Genomic DNA, 16,406 nt, shown 5'->3' with positions numbered 1-16,406 from the left:
TTAGCTCAACGAGGTTTAAACTCCTGGTGCAGGACCATTTTGCCGACGTGCTTTCTTCCTAGCCACTCTGCTCGGAAGAGAGTTGGGAGGGGACCAGCCATGGATGCCAGGGAGGGGTACACACCGTGTTCGCTGCAGCAAAGGACAGAGGCTGGAGGGAGGCAGGCAGACCAGGGCAGCAGTCGCCTCGGCAGCTGCCTTGGTAAAGGACGGGGGGGGGGGGGGGGGGGGGCGGGGAGACAGGCAGGTGAGTCCAAGGTGCTGCGAAGTCTTAAGGTGGGGATGAAGTTGAGGAAGATTGAGCCGTCAAATGAACACAGTAAAACTTCATGGACTCTTAACACATTCAAGATTTGTGGTCAGCCAGAACCCTCTTGGCTGAAGTTTACAGGGGAAAAAGTAGTGTGAAGATGATTGCAGGGAAATGTCTAATGCATATGCGCATATACAAACAGTGCAGAATATTTTCAGCTCTTCAGAGACGCCATTTATATAAAAACAAATAGGCTTATTTGCTCGTTAAACTACATTGGAAGAGTCAGTGAATATATTTGAAAGTAACAGCCCTGAATTTCTTTCAAGCTATTCTGTGATTTAGAGTGGTTCTCAGGAATGAGTAAATGATTACTGTCTTTAGCTATATATTTGAGGCCTGGTTACACAATGTGTGGATTATCCAGGACCAGTGTTTTCTTTAACCTCTTGCTTTTCTCCAACTGTAATATGAAAATGATGTCTCTTTTCATGCACATGAGCTCAAATCTTGGAGTTCCTTTGAATGAGAGACTCCCGAGGTGTCTGAGCAGGCAGAGCAGTTCCAGCTGAGGTGCGTCCGATGCGTCACTTTCCATAGTTATCAGCCCTGGGCCACTTCAAGCACAGGGAAGGGAAACAGCTAGACAGATCCCAAGATCACTTCTCGCCCCAGGATCCTCCGACTCCAACCTAGCTCTGTGAGCAAACCGGAGGGCTCCGAGCATGATCGTCACGATGAGCCCCAAGGAGGCAGGTAAAACATCTGAAGGACAGCAAAATATTGGTCATTTTGACTAGTTCTTGGGACCGTGCAAGAAGACTGAGAAGTGTTTATTTCGTTATTTCCTCAGATTAATTTATTTGAGAAGTGACAGCAGAAGCCTTTTATTCTACTAAATCCTGCAGACTTAGAAAGAAAATATATCAGTCATATATATACTTGTATAATCTGCATATTGGGAGAACAGTAATTTAGTGGGAGGGGGTTTCCCCTTAGAGAAACTGAGACTGCTCGTTGCTTATTTAAGGGAACAATATAATTACTGATTAAGTATAACAAATTAACCATAATACAATGAGTTTCTTTTCTAGCACATGTACCAGAATACATCCATACAGAAAGGCCAACTGTGGAGAAACCAGATTACCTTGACGGTCCTGGCCTCTCTCAGTGCATGGTGAGATGCCTCTCTGAGGCCCTTCTTCAGGGTAACTGTTTTATTTTAAAACCAACCAACAAAATCCCTCTTTTTTATTGTTGAAACCCATTTGTCATCCAAAATGTAGTATCTGTTACTTGGCTCTGTGTTGCTTAGTCCTTTTGACTAATTATAAAAATCGTAGTCACAAAGAAAGATTTTTTTTTCATCGTTGAGGATATCTAAAGAGTACAATATGTTTAGTGCTTTGTTAGGTGGGACTTTTGAAATGAACATCAACCATTTGGAATTTAAAAAAATATCACCCTTAAAATAGTTTTATTATGCTCTTCTGCAATGTAAAAACATAATAGGGTGTGGGGAGAAAGTCATCAAAAATACTAGATTTATACTGTGGCCCTATGAAGTCAAGCAGAGGCCTGAATACGGCTTGCAGATCACAGATTCCTCATCCCTAAGTTGTACTGTCTATGAGAAGAAAAGCGCCATTTTTGAAATGTAGTCCGTTAGTATGAAATAAGAACTCGTGTTGGCAGTATCGTGGAGACTCTTGCCATGAGCGGGAAGCAATAGCTGTTCAAACCACAGCAGAACTGAAACAGTGCTGGTGTACAGGACTAGCTTAGGGACACGCGGTCCTCTACCTTAATGGCTTCTGTGACGATTAGTGAATTAAAGCACAGATCGGAACTCATACTGTTGACGCTGAGTCATTCCAAAAAGAAAGAGTAAAGTTTTTGACAGTATGTATGTTTTAAAAGGCAGCAAAGCACGAGTACACAAATGTTAATCCAAATTGTTCAAGAAAGATTAAAAAGTTCGGTTCTAGGTGGGAGGTCAGCTTCAGTTCTGTGTTCAATCAGTGTGTTGTACCACAATTTTCCAGTGATGCCAGGTTTGGAGGGCATCTCTGTACATTTGTATAGCAGATACAGCTCTATTTCAAGATCACATGGTGAAGCTCCTTCACAACCATTCTCTTGCTATGCAGTACTTTGACTGACACACAATCTCGGTGTCTCTAGAATTTTAAGTTCTCCGAAAACCGGAGTTACAGGTGCTATCCAAATGAGAGCTCCCCGGGCTCTTGAAAAGGACTAGAAAGTACCACCTTGTTCTGTCATCATCTTAGGTGCGAACACCCAATTCAATGCCCGGAAATTCTATAAAAGGCAAGGCAAAAGCAATCATGTATGATCATGTATAAAATAGTTTTATTACCATAATAAATAAAATTAAACTTTTTTTTTTAACAAATATCATTTGTGCTTGTTTAAAAATGTTGAGAAGGGAATATCAATGGAGGGGCCCACCTGTCCCTCTTACCATCCCCAGGCTGCAGTCACGCAGTGTTCTGTCAGCGTACTCAGCTGACCACACGAGTAGTCTCAGCTCGTTTGCACGTCTGTTGATTCATGCTCCTGTGGACAAAGTGACAGATGCAAAGGAAGAAGAAAAATCCAATGAAGGATTTGGCAGGACTCAATGGCAAGAGTGTTGATACAAGGAGGAGCCCCAGGATGACGAACTGCTCGTGAGTAGAAGTGTCCTCGCAGTGTCAGTGAGATGTCAGATGTGGGCAGTCTCCAACAGATGCACTAATACGGCGTCTGAATATTGAGAATACATTCATCGTGGGGGGGGGGGGGGGGCGGGTTTGCATCTTTCTTTGCATAAAAGCAGTTCATATCCTGATACAAGATCCGTGAACGTCTCATTGAACAACTAATGGATCTGTTGGCTGACTCAGAAGTCACAGATAAAGAGACAGTGGCTCTAAGGAAAGTTTAATGGTGGGCGGGGAGGGCACCCACCGGTCCGGCACCTGGAGTGTATTCAAGTCCAGTTCTAAAGGTTCCCGAATAAGTCTGATATGCTCGCATGAGAATGAAGTTTCATTTGAAACTAATTTAAGCAGGAGGCAAGTTCACATTGATTCTTTTGAACTGTGAGGGGGTGGAAATGAAAACATCTCAACATGAACATGATGGGTGAGAAAATGGTGCTGTCTCTGATGGCCGCAGCTACTGCTGGGAGGACAGTGAAATCTCGTCCAGTTGGAGGGCACGAGAGCTGGTGAAGGTAATTTTTATCGAAGCGAGAAAGAAGGCAGTACAATGATGGAGTGACAGAAGAGAGGCCGTCCAGGGGCCTGAGTGCGCCCTCAGTGGGCCTCCTCTTTAAGCAACACTACATGAGGAGGGAGGAGAGGAAAGAGTGTTGGCGGCTCCATCACAGTTGGAGTGCCATTCAAGGGTCTTAAGGCTAAACATCTTTATTGCAAAACACTGTACAACCTATGCATCGAGCGCACATCCACTTGTACGTCCACCAGGGCTCCTAAAATTTCCCAGAGGGTGCATGTGCTAACTGGTGGTCAGGGCAGCAAGGGGAGACGAGGCTCTTCCTACACCTACCTGGTTATTTCGAAGGCATTCATTCACTCCCCACAGGCTTGGGCACAAAGCTTAACAGCTGGCTTAATGCTTTCCCCTCCCACCTAAGGATTCAGGAGAGGAAGGTCGCTGGATGGGGTGGTGTGATGGGGTGCATTTTTACTCTGAGCTGTGCTAGCTAACTCCACTTCTGAAAGAGGATTCCAGGACCAGCAGCAGTGCAGAGGATGATCTAGAAGGCTGAGGGTAAAACAAGCCCAGGAATTGGAATAACAAGAAACGGGAACAGCCTTGAAATGCTAGGGCCCATGTTGCTGTAGCATCAGAGTTTTTAGAAGCCATTGGCTGCCTACCACGAGCTACAAACCCTTTGCCCACAGATTTAATCTGAGGTCCAGAATATAAAGAAAAGTCTTAGAAAGAATCAAGCCAGGGGGTGTGAGTGCGAGGGAAGGGGATGGATGAAGGTGGAGATACCAAGACTGTGAACTGGACCAAGGCTTCTCAACCAGATGGCTGCCTCCCATTACTTCCTATGGGACTCTCGTCATAGCCAGTGGGGGAGCCTTTGTAGGTATATGGAACGGGAGCAGTCATTGCTGGAGATGGCGCCTCCACCAAGAACAAGCACTCCATCTTGTTGACTGCCTTATTTCACCGACTCACCCCTCACTCCCACACCTCCAGCCAAGGTGGGGGCAGGGGTGGGAGTGGCCATGTTCAGCAACCAACCAAGTGGTAGGGGCAGGACCTCCTACTCTAAACAGCCTGTCTGTTAGGGTACTCTGGGAAATGGAACCTCCCTATGAATGACATTCAAGGTAAGGAACTGATGTAAGAGATCAAGTAACCAGCAATCACTCTGCAATGCTATAACGGCATGTCCCCTTCCCTCGAAAAGAAAAAAATAGCTCAGGTAAATCTACATCTCTCAGCGTAACTTTTCTAAAGTCTAAAGGTTGGGTCCAATACCCAAATACCTTTTGTTTCCCTAATCTCTCTTCAGCCACCAGATAACGGTTTATAAGTGGAAGGCTGAGTCAGTGGTATCTGAAGCTCGTGGTTCTTGCTTGGGAAGCCAGAGCGGCATCTGGGCAAGGGTGTAGGTAGGTAGTTAGTACGAAGCAGCCCACGGCCAAGTGCATGTCATAAAAATGCAAGGAAAGAAGGTTTGGCTCATTTAAAAATGTTTTGTTTTTGTTTTTTTCCCAGAGAAAACCATTATAGCAAAAATCCCTAAAATCCTTAAATCCTTAAGGGGAGAAGAATAAAAGCATATACAGCCATACCTGTGGTGCGCTGTCACCCCCAGGAGCATGGGTTGCAGGCCCTGCGACCCCAAGATGAGCAGATCCGGGTTTCTCATCACTAGCCCAGTTTGAATCCTAGGAGTTGATCAAGCAGTACATTCACGAAGCATTATTTTCCCCCCAAAACAGGTCTGGACTTCAAAGCCTCACACATTAGCATCTTTGCCCCTCAGAACCAGCTGGGGGGACATTTCTTAATAGACACCTGTACCCCTCAGGCAGAGCTGGAGGGAAGGGCCTGCGGGGTGCTGGGCAGGTGCTTCTGAAGTTGGATGTTGCAGTTATCAGGGCCCTCGCCCCGCCTTACAAGTGGTGAGTCCTAAACTCCGGAAGCAGGTTGATGAGCCTGTTTAAGGAATGGCACACTGGAACGATTCAGGGGCAGCTAGCAGATGATGGGAGTCCAGATATTTTAGAGCCTCAGCTCCGAAGACTAGTTGGCAGCTTCTCAAGTTAAAGAGGCTGAAAGCCCCACGGCTTACCCAGAGTCATTAACAGTCATGACTCTCGGCCCTGGGAAATTTCACTTCTTCTTTGTATGCTGCCATCTGAGGCTGAATCCAATAATGTCTCAGCCTCGGGAAGCATCGGAGCACCGCTGTAAGAGTCGCGGAAGAAGCTGCATGAGTGTGTGGGGCCTCTGGGGAAGGACCCTCACGTTGACCTTTCAGACTCTGCTCCCCAAGGCTGTCTGTGCCAACCCTGGCAGCCAGGAGAGGACAGCCGCACTCTTGTACAGACAACTGAGGTCCAAGTCCTGGGTCATGCCATGGCCACTGAGCAGGACTAAAGAGAGTGGGTAGGCTCAGACAGGAAGCTTTCAGAAACACTAGATATCTTTGGTAGGGCAGGCCCTGACCTGTCAGGTTCCCTTCAGTACTGAGGGACATCAACTTTGGGATCCAGAATCTCTACTGCAAAGCAATGCCAGGCAGAGGTGCTAAGGACGGGATTGCCACAGCATCACATGTGCAGAAGGTCAGTGCCCTAGACGATTCCATGCTGTCACTAATCATTCCAGATCACCTGCACTCCTAATTTCACTCTCTCAAAGCTGAGTTTTTAGAGCTGAACTTCCAATCTTACTTATCAATTTTTAGGGTCCTGACCCCTCTTCTCCACTTTGTCTGGGAGAGATCTCTTTCCTTTCTCAGACACCACTGAAAGGAGCCCAAGCACACGAATAACCTGAACCCAGGGGACTGTGAGGCAGTGGACAGTCCCGAGCATCATGGCATAGGGACCTGGATGGCCCATAGGTGGCTCCGTGATCATCATTCTAAGCTCAGACCTTCCTCGTGGACCACTGTCCCGCAGCCACCTCTCTCCATCACTTTACAGAGACAGTCTGGAAACTCCTGCCTCTTTCTCTTTTCCCAGCTCCTGAAGCCACTACAATCACAGCCCTGCAATCTCATGGTTTCTCTTGAAGTCCTACTGACTTTAGTATGAGATAAAGAGATTAGCTTAAAAATAAGGCCAAGCACGGCTCCCGAGTGTCCTAGAATGAACCCATGCCGTGGACAAAATACAAACTTCTCTAGGGCAATCCCAACAAGAGTCATAATAGAAACACAGCACTCGCTACAATCATTTTTCTGAGGTCATGTGTGTGTGTCTGCTTTGCTAATAAAGCAAATCTGGGCTCATCACCCTTCCTGCCGATGCCCCATACCCTGAGGAATGCCACAGGAACACTTGGGAAGAGGTCAAGAAGGAAAAGAAGCAAAGGGCCTGTGTGATGAGGCCAGTGGCATGGAGCGGAGCCAGAGATTCATCCGGGGCCTCCAGGGCCCTCCCCTTCCACTATCCTATAGGAGCAGGGTGCAGACCATAGCCCAGAGAACCTCTGGATCGCCACCGCCCCTCTCCAGCTCTTACACTTGGCTCATTTCTCTTGGGAAAGGAGACCTGAAGATTCCCGGCTCTAAGTGTCTACAGGAGGCACCCAAAGCACCTCAGCTGCTTTTCGGCCTTAACCGTCAGAGACAGAAAGTCGAAAGGCTCTACCCTCCCCTCCCTGTCCCTCAAGCTCCCCCTGTCCCGAGCTTGTTACAAATGACTACAGTAGGGAAATAGACGGTGACCTCAGACACAGGCTGTCCAAGGGCAGGGAATGCTGGGAACTCCCTGTGCCCACCACAGTCTCCGGCGGTCCTGGCGAAGGAGCCCAGCGTGGTAATATACACGAGGGGTTCTCGGTGCTCTCCCACCAATCCCCAATGGCTGCTGTTCTTTCCTGGTAGTTTTCATCTTTTACAAATATCATGGCAGTAAAAAATTTAAAATGGAGGAAAATACCCTCTAGATGGCGTGCCTCTTCTTCCAAAATTGTGCAAAGACGGTTCAGGTGCAGTTGCCATCTTGCAGGGTGGTGGCACAGTCCTCTTCCCGGATCTTCCCCCAGATAGAGAAAAGGAGAGAGCGTGCCTAAGCGACTGGTCCCACTTGGATTTTCTGTCGGGAAGAGGCTACTTTGAAAGTTGTTGGTCATGTAGGTGTGTGTGGTAGAGGTGATGTCTATAGGGCAGGAGGGTATAGGGTGTTTTGTCTTCGACTTGTTTTTTTTTTTTCTTTTTTCAGCAGACCTCTCAGCTCGCTCCAAAAATGTCCCTCTCTGATTCTGGGGACTGGGGCCTCGATATTTCAAACAGCTCCTGAGGAGACTGAGAGGATCTTCTGGAAGTTAATATCCTGAGTATCTCAGAGAGCTGGTTCTCAATGTTCGTCATTTTGGTGTTCAAGGCCTTGATGTCCTCCTTCAGCTCGTGTTTCACCTCCAGGACGGTGGCCTGCAGTGTCTGCTCAGGGATGGGGTAGAACGAATGCTTGACCTCGGCCAAGATGGGGCTCCGGTCCTGGGGGCTCCTGGCCTCGCCCACGCTGTCCAGACGCAGGTCGCTCTTGGTGATGCCGCTGTCACACGAGTCTGTCTTCTTGAGCGTGGCCTCACCACTCGCCTTTGTCCTCTCGGGGAGCGTCTCCATGGACTCGGCCTTGGACACCTTGCTCCAGTCCTCAGCCTTCCCACAGGAGTCCTTGAAGCGGGCCCAGCCCTTGCGCTTGGCCCAGTCACCCCCGCCGGCCTTGGGGCCCAGGCAGTCGGCCCCCGGCGGCGCCTGCAGCCTGGCGTGGTCCAGCCCTGTGGATGCGGCGGCCGCAGGGAAGGCCACGGGCGTGGCAGGGCTCTCGCGGACGGTGACGACGCTGGCCTTCACCAGGCCGTGGTGGGTGTGCTCGGTGAGGATGCTGCCCTTCTCCACATCCAGGTCGTCCAGGTCCCGGCCGCCCCTCTCCGCGGCCAGCCTGGCCTCCTTCTGCTGTCGGAACCTCTGGAAGAGCCGCCGGACAGGGTGGTCCGGCGGCAAGATCAGGGGGGCCTCGTTCTTCCGTTTCATGCGCTCTTCCTCCTCCCGTTTCACATCGCTGATCTTCCGGAACACGATCTGGAGGGAGACAGAATGACACGTCCTGTTAACCCAGCTGTGGCATCAGCGAAGCTCGGCCCCTCTGCCCATCACAGGCCTGGTGTCCTGCTCCAGCCTTAAGGGAGGGGGCTCACAGTCCAGTCACATCCCTGCAAGACCTCCAGGTCCTTGCTCAGTGACTGCCATCACTTTCCTTTGCTGACCCTCGTTCCCACCTCTCCAACAGCAAGGAATTGACTCCTGCTGTCATCCTCTTCAACAGAAACAAACCCCCAACCTCTCCATCTCTACAGGCCTAGAGGTTGGAGATGCCAAGTGGCCTCCTCCAAGGAGCCTGTCCTGGCCTCTGAGCCTGGGTCCCCTTTAACCCTTTCTGGCCTGCAATTCAGTATCACCTGGTAAGCTTTTCAAAAATCATTTCTCTGACCCCACCTCAGACCTACTGCACTAAAAGTCACCAGATGGGAAGCCCTTGAATCTGTAACTTAAAAGGCTCCCCCGGTGATTCTGATGCACTGAAGTTCTACACCACAGTCCAGGGCAAGAAAGTTCAGCCGAGTTCCCAGGCAGGGTGACGGCTAAGGCTGCCCTTGTCATCTGCAGATCTGGACCCTAAGTGAATGCAGTTGGCTGTGAAAAGTACACGCTGTTCTCACATAGAAGCCCTCCCTGTCGTGAGGGAGCTCACGGGAGAAGAAAGGCCCCGTGACCTTAATGTTACTTCGTGTATTTCTTACGACGACACTGTAAAGTCACAGGGACACATATTGTTATCCCCATTTTAGAGAAGAGGAGATCAAGGCTCAGAGTGGCTAAATGTCACATAACAGATAGGTCTCCTCCAAGACACTTGTGCTCAAGCAGTTAAGCCCCAGACCCATCCAACGTCCAACAAGTTCTTCCTGACGATGACAATGCTTCATGCAGTGGATGGACAGCAGCCAACAATACCGTCTCAAGACTCTGGATCTGAGTGCAGCGTAGGCCACATATTACAGGGTTTCCCTTGCGCCGACATCCGATTATGGGAAAGCCCTGTAATTTCTGACTTATGTTGCATGTAGCAGGTACACTCAGGGGCATGTCTGACTCATCCCATACCTGAACTTGTAAGAAAGAAGCAACCTGCAATAGGTCATTTTTTAAACTGTAAATGCTGGTTTGGGGACCAGAGGAATTGAGATCCTTGAGAAGTAGAGGAGAGGTCTGTGGGAGGGACAGGGGCAGCTTTTCCATCACAATCTGGACAGCCCTGTGTGGGCAGCCTCTGACCAGCCCAGAACCTGCCCCAGAGACTTGCTGCAGGACCCCCAGCTCTTGGGGAGGCACATGTGTTGGCATGCCCAGAGCCTGGGCTTTGGGGTCAGACAGAATTAAGTCCCAGCTCTGCCAATTAGTTGTGTGATCTCAACAGGTATCTTAACTTCTGAGTCTCTGTTTCCTCCTTCAAAAGTGGGAAAAATCCCTCCTTTTCCGACTTGATGGAAAGCCAACAGAAGAGTACTTATGTGAAAGCACTGGCTAACTGTGAACGCTAAAAATGAATCCTCCTGTCCCCACCGTTTCAAGGCCTTTTTGTTTTTTAACTTGTAGACACATGTAATATGTGACTAATTCTACCTCCTCCAGGAAGGCCCCGCCCCACCCCACCCGGGGCTCTCAGATGGCACCACTCATTAGGTTCTCAGATATGACCGACAACGTTGTCATTTTATATAAAGTGTCAATAAATACAGAGGAACCCAACAAACACTGAATTGTGTGCTTGGTGCCAGTGATCAATCAGCAGACTGGAGGCTCACCTGTCACGTGACTTCTCCATCAAAGCTTCTGTCACTGGATGACTTGACACTAACAGGTGGGAAGGACGGAGCAGCCGCCCCTCTTGCCACCTGGCTAAATCTTCAAGCCACATTACTTGGGTCCCAGTGAGTGGCTTTCTGACCTCCACTGGACAGCATTTCTCCCAGCCCTGCCCTTATCCATCTTCTGCCCTGCCCAGGGTTATGTAATCTCATAACCCTGTCTCCCCAGGTCCTTTTCAGCCATACCCCATGTGCTCCTGTAGTCTGGATCCTGCAGGTCCAAGCCATGGCACTCAGGAGAATCCCATCCACTCTGAAGAGGAACCTAACTGAAGGCATCATAGGGATGGAGGGATGATGATAAGTAGAGTGACCAGGACCTTTTCTGTCCTCCCAGTGCTCTGAGTTGGCAGTCTTCCACCTCCTTTCTCTGTTCTGGCAATGGACCCTGATCTCTAAGAGGAGTCCAAATCCTCCTCACACCAAGGCCCAACTCAAACAGCACCTCCTCCAGAAAGCCTTCTTTGATTCCATGGAGCTCTAAGTCATCCTCCCACCTCCCAACCTTAACGGCCCTTGCTGTGCTCACATCACTCTTCTGCCCTAATTACTATCTTGCGTCCACTTGTAGTAGTGATGCCATCTGTTGCCTCCCCTACTCACACCCCTTCTTAGAGAAGGGAGCGGGGGGCAAAGGGGATAAGAAAGGAAGGTGGGACAGAGAGGAGGAATGAGAAAAAGAGGGAGGAAGGGAGAACATATGACAATGTGAATACACCCCAGAGAGATGATGGCGTTTAGAGCCGACTGCTCTGGTCCTGCCTTTATTCTGAAGGACATCTGATTCTTATCAATATCCCCCTTTTTACTTGAGCTCGTTTGGGTGGGGTTCTATTCCTTGCAAGCAACGATTCCCAAACAAGATACCAGTTACTTACGTCCATACCTTATCCCCTCGGAAGGCTCTCTGCAGGTCTAGCACTGTACTTGGCGTGCCACATTGTGTCTTTTACTTTTTAAAGATTTATTACCTACCCTACGAGAGCAGGGATTGTCTGTTTTGTTCGCTATTTCCAGCACTTAGAAAGTACCTGGCACCTAGGGGGTCCTCGGTAAATATCTGTAGGATGGATGAAGAAAAAGAACAGATAAATATAAGCCAATGAATCAATGTTAGAATGTCTTAACCTGGAAAGATGCAATCACAGAGGTCATAATGTTATAAAAGGAAGGGATTGGCTCAGAACACACAGGGTCCTCTTAACAGCTCTCTCAACCTCAAAGGTCAGGCGGCCCTTGAGACCGGAAATGAGATGTTTCAAGACTAAAGAAAAGGAAGTACTTCTTCAGATATCGAGGAGTCAACCCCAAACTTCCTACACCAAGCGGTTGTACGGTGAAGTATGAAGTATACCAGTAGGCTCACAAATGCTTAGTATGCATCCATGGTGGGTATGTGTGACGGGAAATGGTAGCTCTTCCTTGAGGGCGTGGAAATACTGAGCTCTTCAATCCAAATGCCTCATGGGGGTCAGAATCCTGGACCAGGGGCCAGGGGCCTGGCCTGGGCAGCATATTCGGATGTTGTGGCCACATCATCAGTGGGGTCAGTTCAGCACTCACGGGCTGGGGCTCTCCTGGGGAGGGGACGTGGGTGTCTGGGTCTGTGCTGAGTCTTCTGAAGCTTCTTGGCTTTTCCTAAAGGGTCACCTTGTGTGCCTGGGGTAGCCCCACCTGAACATCACTGGCTCATCCAATGGGCAGGTAAACCAGGGAACATCCTTCTGCCCTGCAGAAATGCCTGAGCCTGCCTTTGAGAATCAGCAAGTAAAATTAGCATTCCCCCAAGGGGACCAGAGCTGATGTGGTCTAACAGCTTTTCTAGTCTGAGGTCTAGGCCTCTGCTTACTAGCTTCCGCTGATGTTTTGGAGAAGTCTTCATCTCCAGAGGCAGCTGTGACCAGGCATTTGACCAAGTATTTTAGATCTAAGGACAACTGCTCTTGAATTTTTCTTTTATGTAAACCTGGATCTTCCTGTGGAAGACAATCCGATGTCAATGGGAAGAGCCTGGACTAGGAATTGGAAGACGGGAGTGCTCATTTCAGCCCTGCTGGGCCCTGAGCAAGCCACCCCTTCGCACCCAGCGGGACAACCTCCTCCCTCAGCTCCCGGCAGAGTTGTGCCGGGTCTTCTTTCTTTCCATTTTCCTGTTACGTATTGGGCTTCAATGTAAGACTTCATCCCAGGAAAGGATTCTGTGGCCTGAACTATCATTATGAAAACCACTGGATGAGATCATCTCTAAAGTCCCTTTGAGAATGAACAATTAATGATTTTAATAATACAGTACTTTGTGTTGTGTTTTATAGCATATTCCACATACCCAAGTGCATCATCTCATTTAAGCTAAAGCTCCTGGGAGGTGTGCAAGGACTTCCTCCACAATCTGACAGTGGAGGAGACTGGGGTTTAGTTGGTAGGGTGGCCTGCTCAAGGTCACACAGCTAAGCAGAAACAGAACTTCAGGGTATTGGCCAGTGCTCTTGCCTTGACGTCACCTTTCTTCACATCAGCAGTCCGTAGACAGGGGCCACATCAACAGAGAGGTGCCAGGGTCTGTCTGGAGAGGTTATTACCAGGGACTCCCACTAATTACCCACTGGGGAGGTCCAGCCCTAGACACAGGCTAACACTGGTCCAGGCACCACTGATGGGATAGGTCTGGATCCTCCCTAGCCAGACAGAGTCCTGCCAGCCCACAGGGGTGCCTGATGTGTTGGGCATGGGAGACCCATGCTGAATGCTGAGCAGCTCGTGACTGATTGGATATGGGGAGACAGAGAATGCCCCAGGGCAGAGGTGGCTGCTGTGTCTCACTCATCTATCTCCACATTCCTCTGAAGGCTCAGCAAGCAATGGCCTAGAGCCTGGGAGGCCGTTAACAAACAGTTGTTGAGCTGAACTGAATTGACACCCGGCTCTTCAATCTGCAGGGCTTCTTGAGCAGTTATTTTCAAGTTTGTCTGAAAAAGTAATCCCACTGGAAGCTGAGGTGAGTCAGGACCATCGATTGCCTCTTCTGGGTTGCATTTAAGGAGGGCCCAGTCCCTCTTAAGCCCCCTTAAGACCAGACCAAGGGGAGGAGTCCCCTCAGGATCACTGAGCAACAGGGTCCCTGCAGCACATGTAGGGGGAAAGACAGCCCCGGGAGGGTAAGGGACCACCTAGAGTTCTGACAGCACAGAGAACGGGAGTCCAGTTGCTTAAAAGAGCTTAGACTGGGGAGTAAAAAGATTTACATAATGTCAGTTCTCAGTGGTTTGCATAAATAGAGACTGACGTATGAATCAGAGAAAACCATAGATAAACCAAAAGGGATTTATTTTGGTTTTAATTGAATTCAGACGCATGGCCCAAATCTGAAACACACAGAGAACAGTAGAAAGAACACAGGCTTACAGTGGTCCCAACTCTGCTGCTGACTGGCTGCTGTGTGACCTCGGGCAAGTCATGTCCTTGCTTGGCTGGACCAGAACAACAGTTCTCAAATCTAGCTGCACTTCAGAACCACCTGGAGGAGGTGTTGTTATCTACTGAGGGAGAATTTCCCGTGGCAGCGTCAGAAACTGGCATTTGCAACAAGATCCCAGGTGATTCTGACCCAGGCAGCCCAGGCCAGATCTGCTGACCAGGGACTCGGAACCCCAGGGCTGGTGACTGGTGAGATCACTGCCACTCTGCTGTCCTCCATGTGGGCACATGCTGAAGCACAAGGGGCTAAATGTGCCCGGAGTGGGGGGGGGGGGGGAGGGCGGAGTCAGTGGAGTCACGTGCAACATGAGCACAAGCTTTGGATCCCAGACAGACTTGGGATCATGGTCCCCAAGCCTCAGTTTCTTTGTAAAAGCAGATAAAGCTATTGATTTCATAGGGCTATCATGAGGATAAGGTTGGATAATATAAGTAAACTCTTAAGAAGAGTACCTGACATTTAATAGTTGCTGAGTAAATGTATTATGTATCATTCTTTGTGGGGACGACCCGTGAGATGATTCTAGAAGGATGAGCTGGAATTGGGAATAAAAGGTGAAAGATTTGGGCAAAGGGGCTCACACAGGGAGAAGCACATGTAATGACACAAAGGCAGAAAGGCCACCCACCAGGGAAAGATGTCTTTGTGGTAGTAGTCCCAGTGGGAGGGGCTGACTTTGTTACATTTTTGACTTTGTTAAATGTGTGCTATCTCATGACATCCTCATAGCAGCCCCAGCAGGTGGGGAAAGTCTTTATCCTCATTTTTTAAATGAAGAAACCAAGCTTAGAAAGGGTAGGTGACCACCTAAGGATACTCAGATAGTGGAGCTAAGATTCAAACCTCAGCCATCTGAGCCCCCATCCATGCCCACGTTCTAAGCCATTCTGCTAGGAAAATGCCTTGGTTTTAGGGAAAAGGGTGATCTTCTCTCACATACGTTAATAACCTCCATCCCTGCCCCACCACCTCTCTCCACTAGTTTCTCTTACTCCCAGTCCATCAGCAAGTTCTCTAAAGAATCCAGGGACAGAACTGTGAAGCAGAGAGATCAGGCCAAGGTGAGGGGAGAGGCCATGAAGCTGAGGCTCTCAGAGCTTTTAAGGAGAGGATTCACTAGGTACATTAGGACCTGTTAGTGTGGTCCTTTGATTTATCAGGATAGGGGTGTGACTTAGCGTGAGAGTCAGGCTTTGATTGGTCAAGGCAAGAAAGAGGAGCTGTAAGACACACGAGCTGAGTGTTTTGGTTCCTGGGAAGATCTTGCCTCCTTGCACAGTGGTGAGGTCACCAGTTACCCTCAGGGCACGGCACCGGGTAGGAGGAACAGGAATGCAGAGGTCCCAGTGGACTTTATCCATGAAGAATCTAGAGGTTAGAGGTCTTCTGCTCTCAAGTGACCTGGTCCAGTGGCTCTCAGAGTGCGGCTCACAGGCCAGTCCCTCCCACTACCATGCAACATCTGTACTTTCTTCTGGCATTAATCAAGAATGACCTTGTCCCTTAGGGACCATGACCATGATCCCTTAGTGACATCCCATGAGGAGTGGCATCATCTCATTCACTCTTGTAAGGGCCCCCACTGAGAACGAGAGGATCAGCAAGGTGTCTGTTGACAGACTGGCCTGTGTCTGAAAGACTCCTACAGATGCACCTGTTCCTGTCTTCAGGAAGATTCAAACCCAAGAGGAATGAGGATCTCTCCTTCTCAAAGCCACCAAGTGAAGGAGATACATCCCTTGTTTGCTGCTCAGAGAAGAGATGGCACTGCCGTGTGGGAGCCACTGGCCTCTGGCCTTTCACTAGGGCCATATTTGCCACTCTCTTCCTTGCTTTGTGCTCCCTCAGTGTAGGAGGCTGAATTACAGACACCAAAAGATACGTCCACCCGAACCTCAAAATGTGATGTTACTTGGCATAAGGGTCTTTGCAGATGTAACAAGGTAAGAATCTTAAGGTGAGATCATTCCGCATCAGGGTGGGCCCTAAATCCAAAGATAAGTGTCCTTCTTAGAGACAGAAAAGAGAAGACATGAAACACAGAGCAAAAGGTCACGTGAAGACAGAGGTAGATACTGGAGTTTTGTAGCTACAAGCCAAGAAATGCCAAGGATTGCTGACAGCAACCAAAAGCTAGAAGAGAGGCATGGAACGATTCTTTCTCAGAGCCTCCAGAAGGAGCCAACCCTACAGACAACTTGGTTTCAGACTTCTGTCCTCCACAACTGTGAGAGAATAAATTTCTCTTGTTTTAAGCCACCCAGATGGAGACAATTTGTAACGGCAGCCCTAGGACTCGGTTCCTTTACGGCTTCTTCTTCCTCCATCCCCTAAATGCAGTCCTCCCCCAAAGCCCTGCCCTTTGCTCTCTGTGCTCCATGAGGTCTTTCTGCTTCAATGCTCACCTCACCTTCATGCAGCTAAGAGCCAACAGAGGTGCTGACAAGACTGGTACAGATGCCCACCCTGCTGTGACCCTGAAGAAATTTCCTGATCTCTCTAAGCCTCAGTTGTCTT

At 49.2% G+C, this 16,406-nt stretch overlaps 1 protein-coding gene across 2 annotated transcripts in view; it reads right to left on the bottom strand.

Moving 5' to 3' along the window:
* Positions 1-7,357: 7,357 nt before the first annotated feature.
* KCNH1 (potassium voltage-gated channel subfamily H member 1) overlaps positions 7,358-16,406 on the bottom strand; it is a 415,341-nt gene continuing 406,292 nt past the window's right edge. For both annotated transcript variants that reach the window (XM_032641744.1, XM_032641753.1), the window contains exon 11: positions 7,358-8,567. In XM_032641744.1, coding sequence (XP_032497635.1) covers positions 7,713-8,567 — 855 coding nt within the window. In that variant the 3' untranslated portion in view covers positions 7,358-7,712. The remainder of the gene's footprint in view (positions 8,568-16,406) is intronic.

Source organism: Phocoena sinus, chromosome 1, assembly GCF_008692025.1.
Source record: "Phocoena sinus isolate mPhoSin1 chromosome 1, mPhoSin1.pri, whole genome shotgun sequence".
In the NCBI taxonomy this organism is placed as follows: Eukaryota; Metazoa; Chordata; class Mammalia; order Artiodactyla; family Phocoenidae; genus Phocoena; species Phocoena sinus.
The sequence above is the reverse complement of the archived record's forward strand: the minus strand, read 5'-3'. Positions and strand labels throughout refer to the sequence as shown.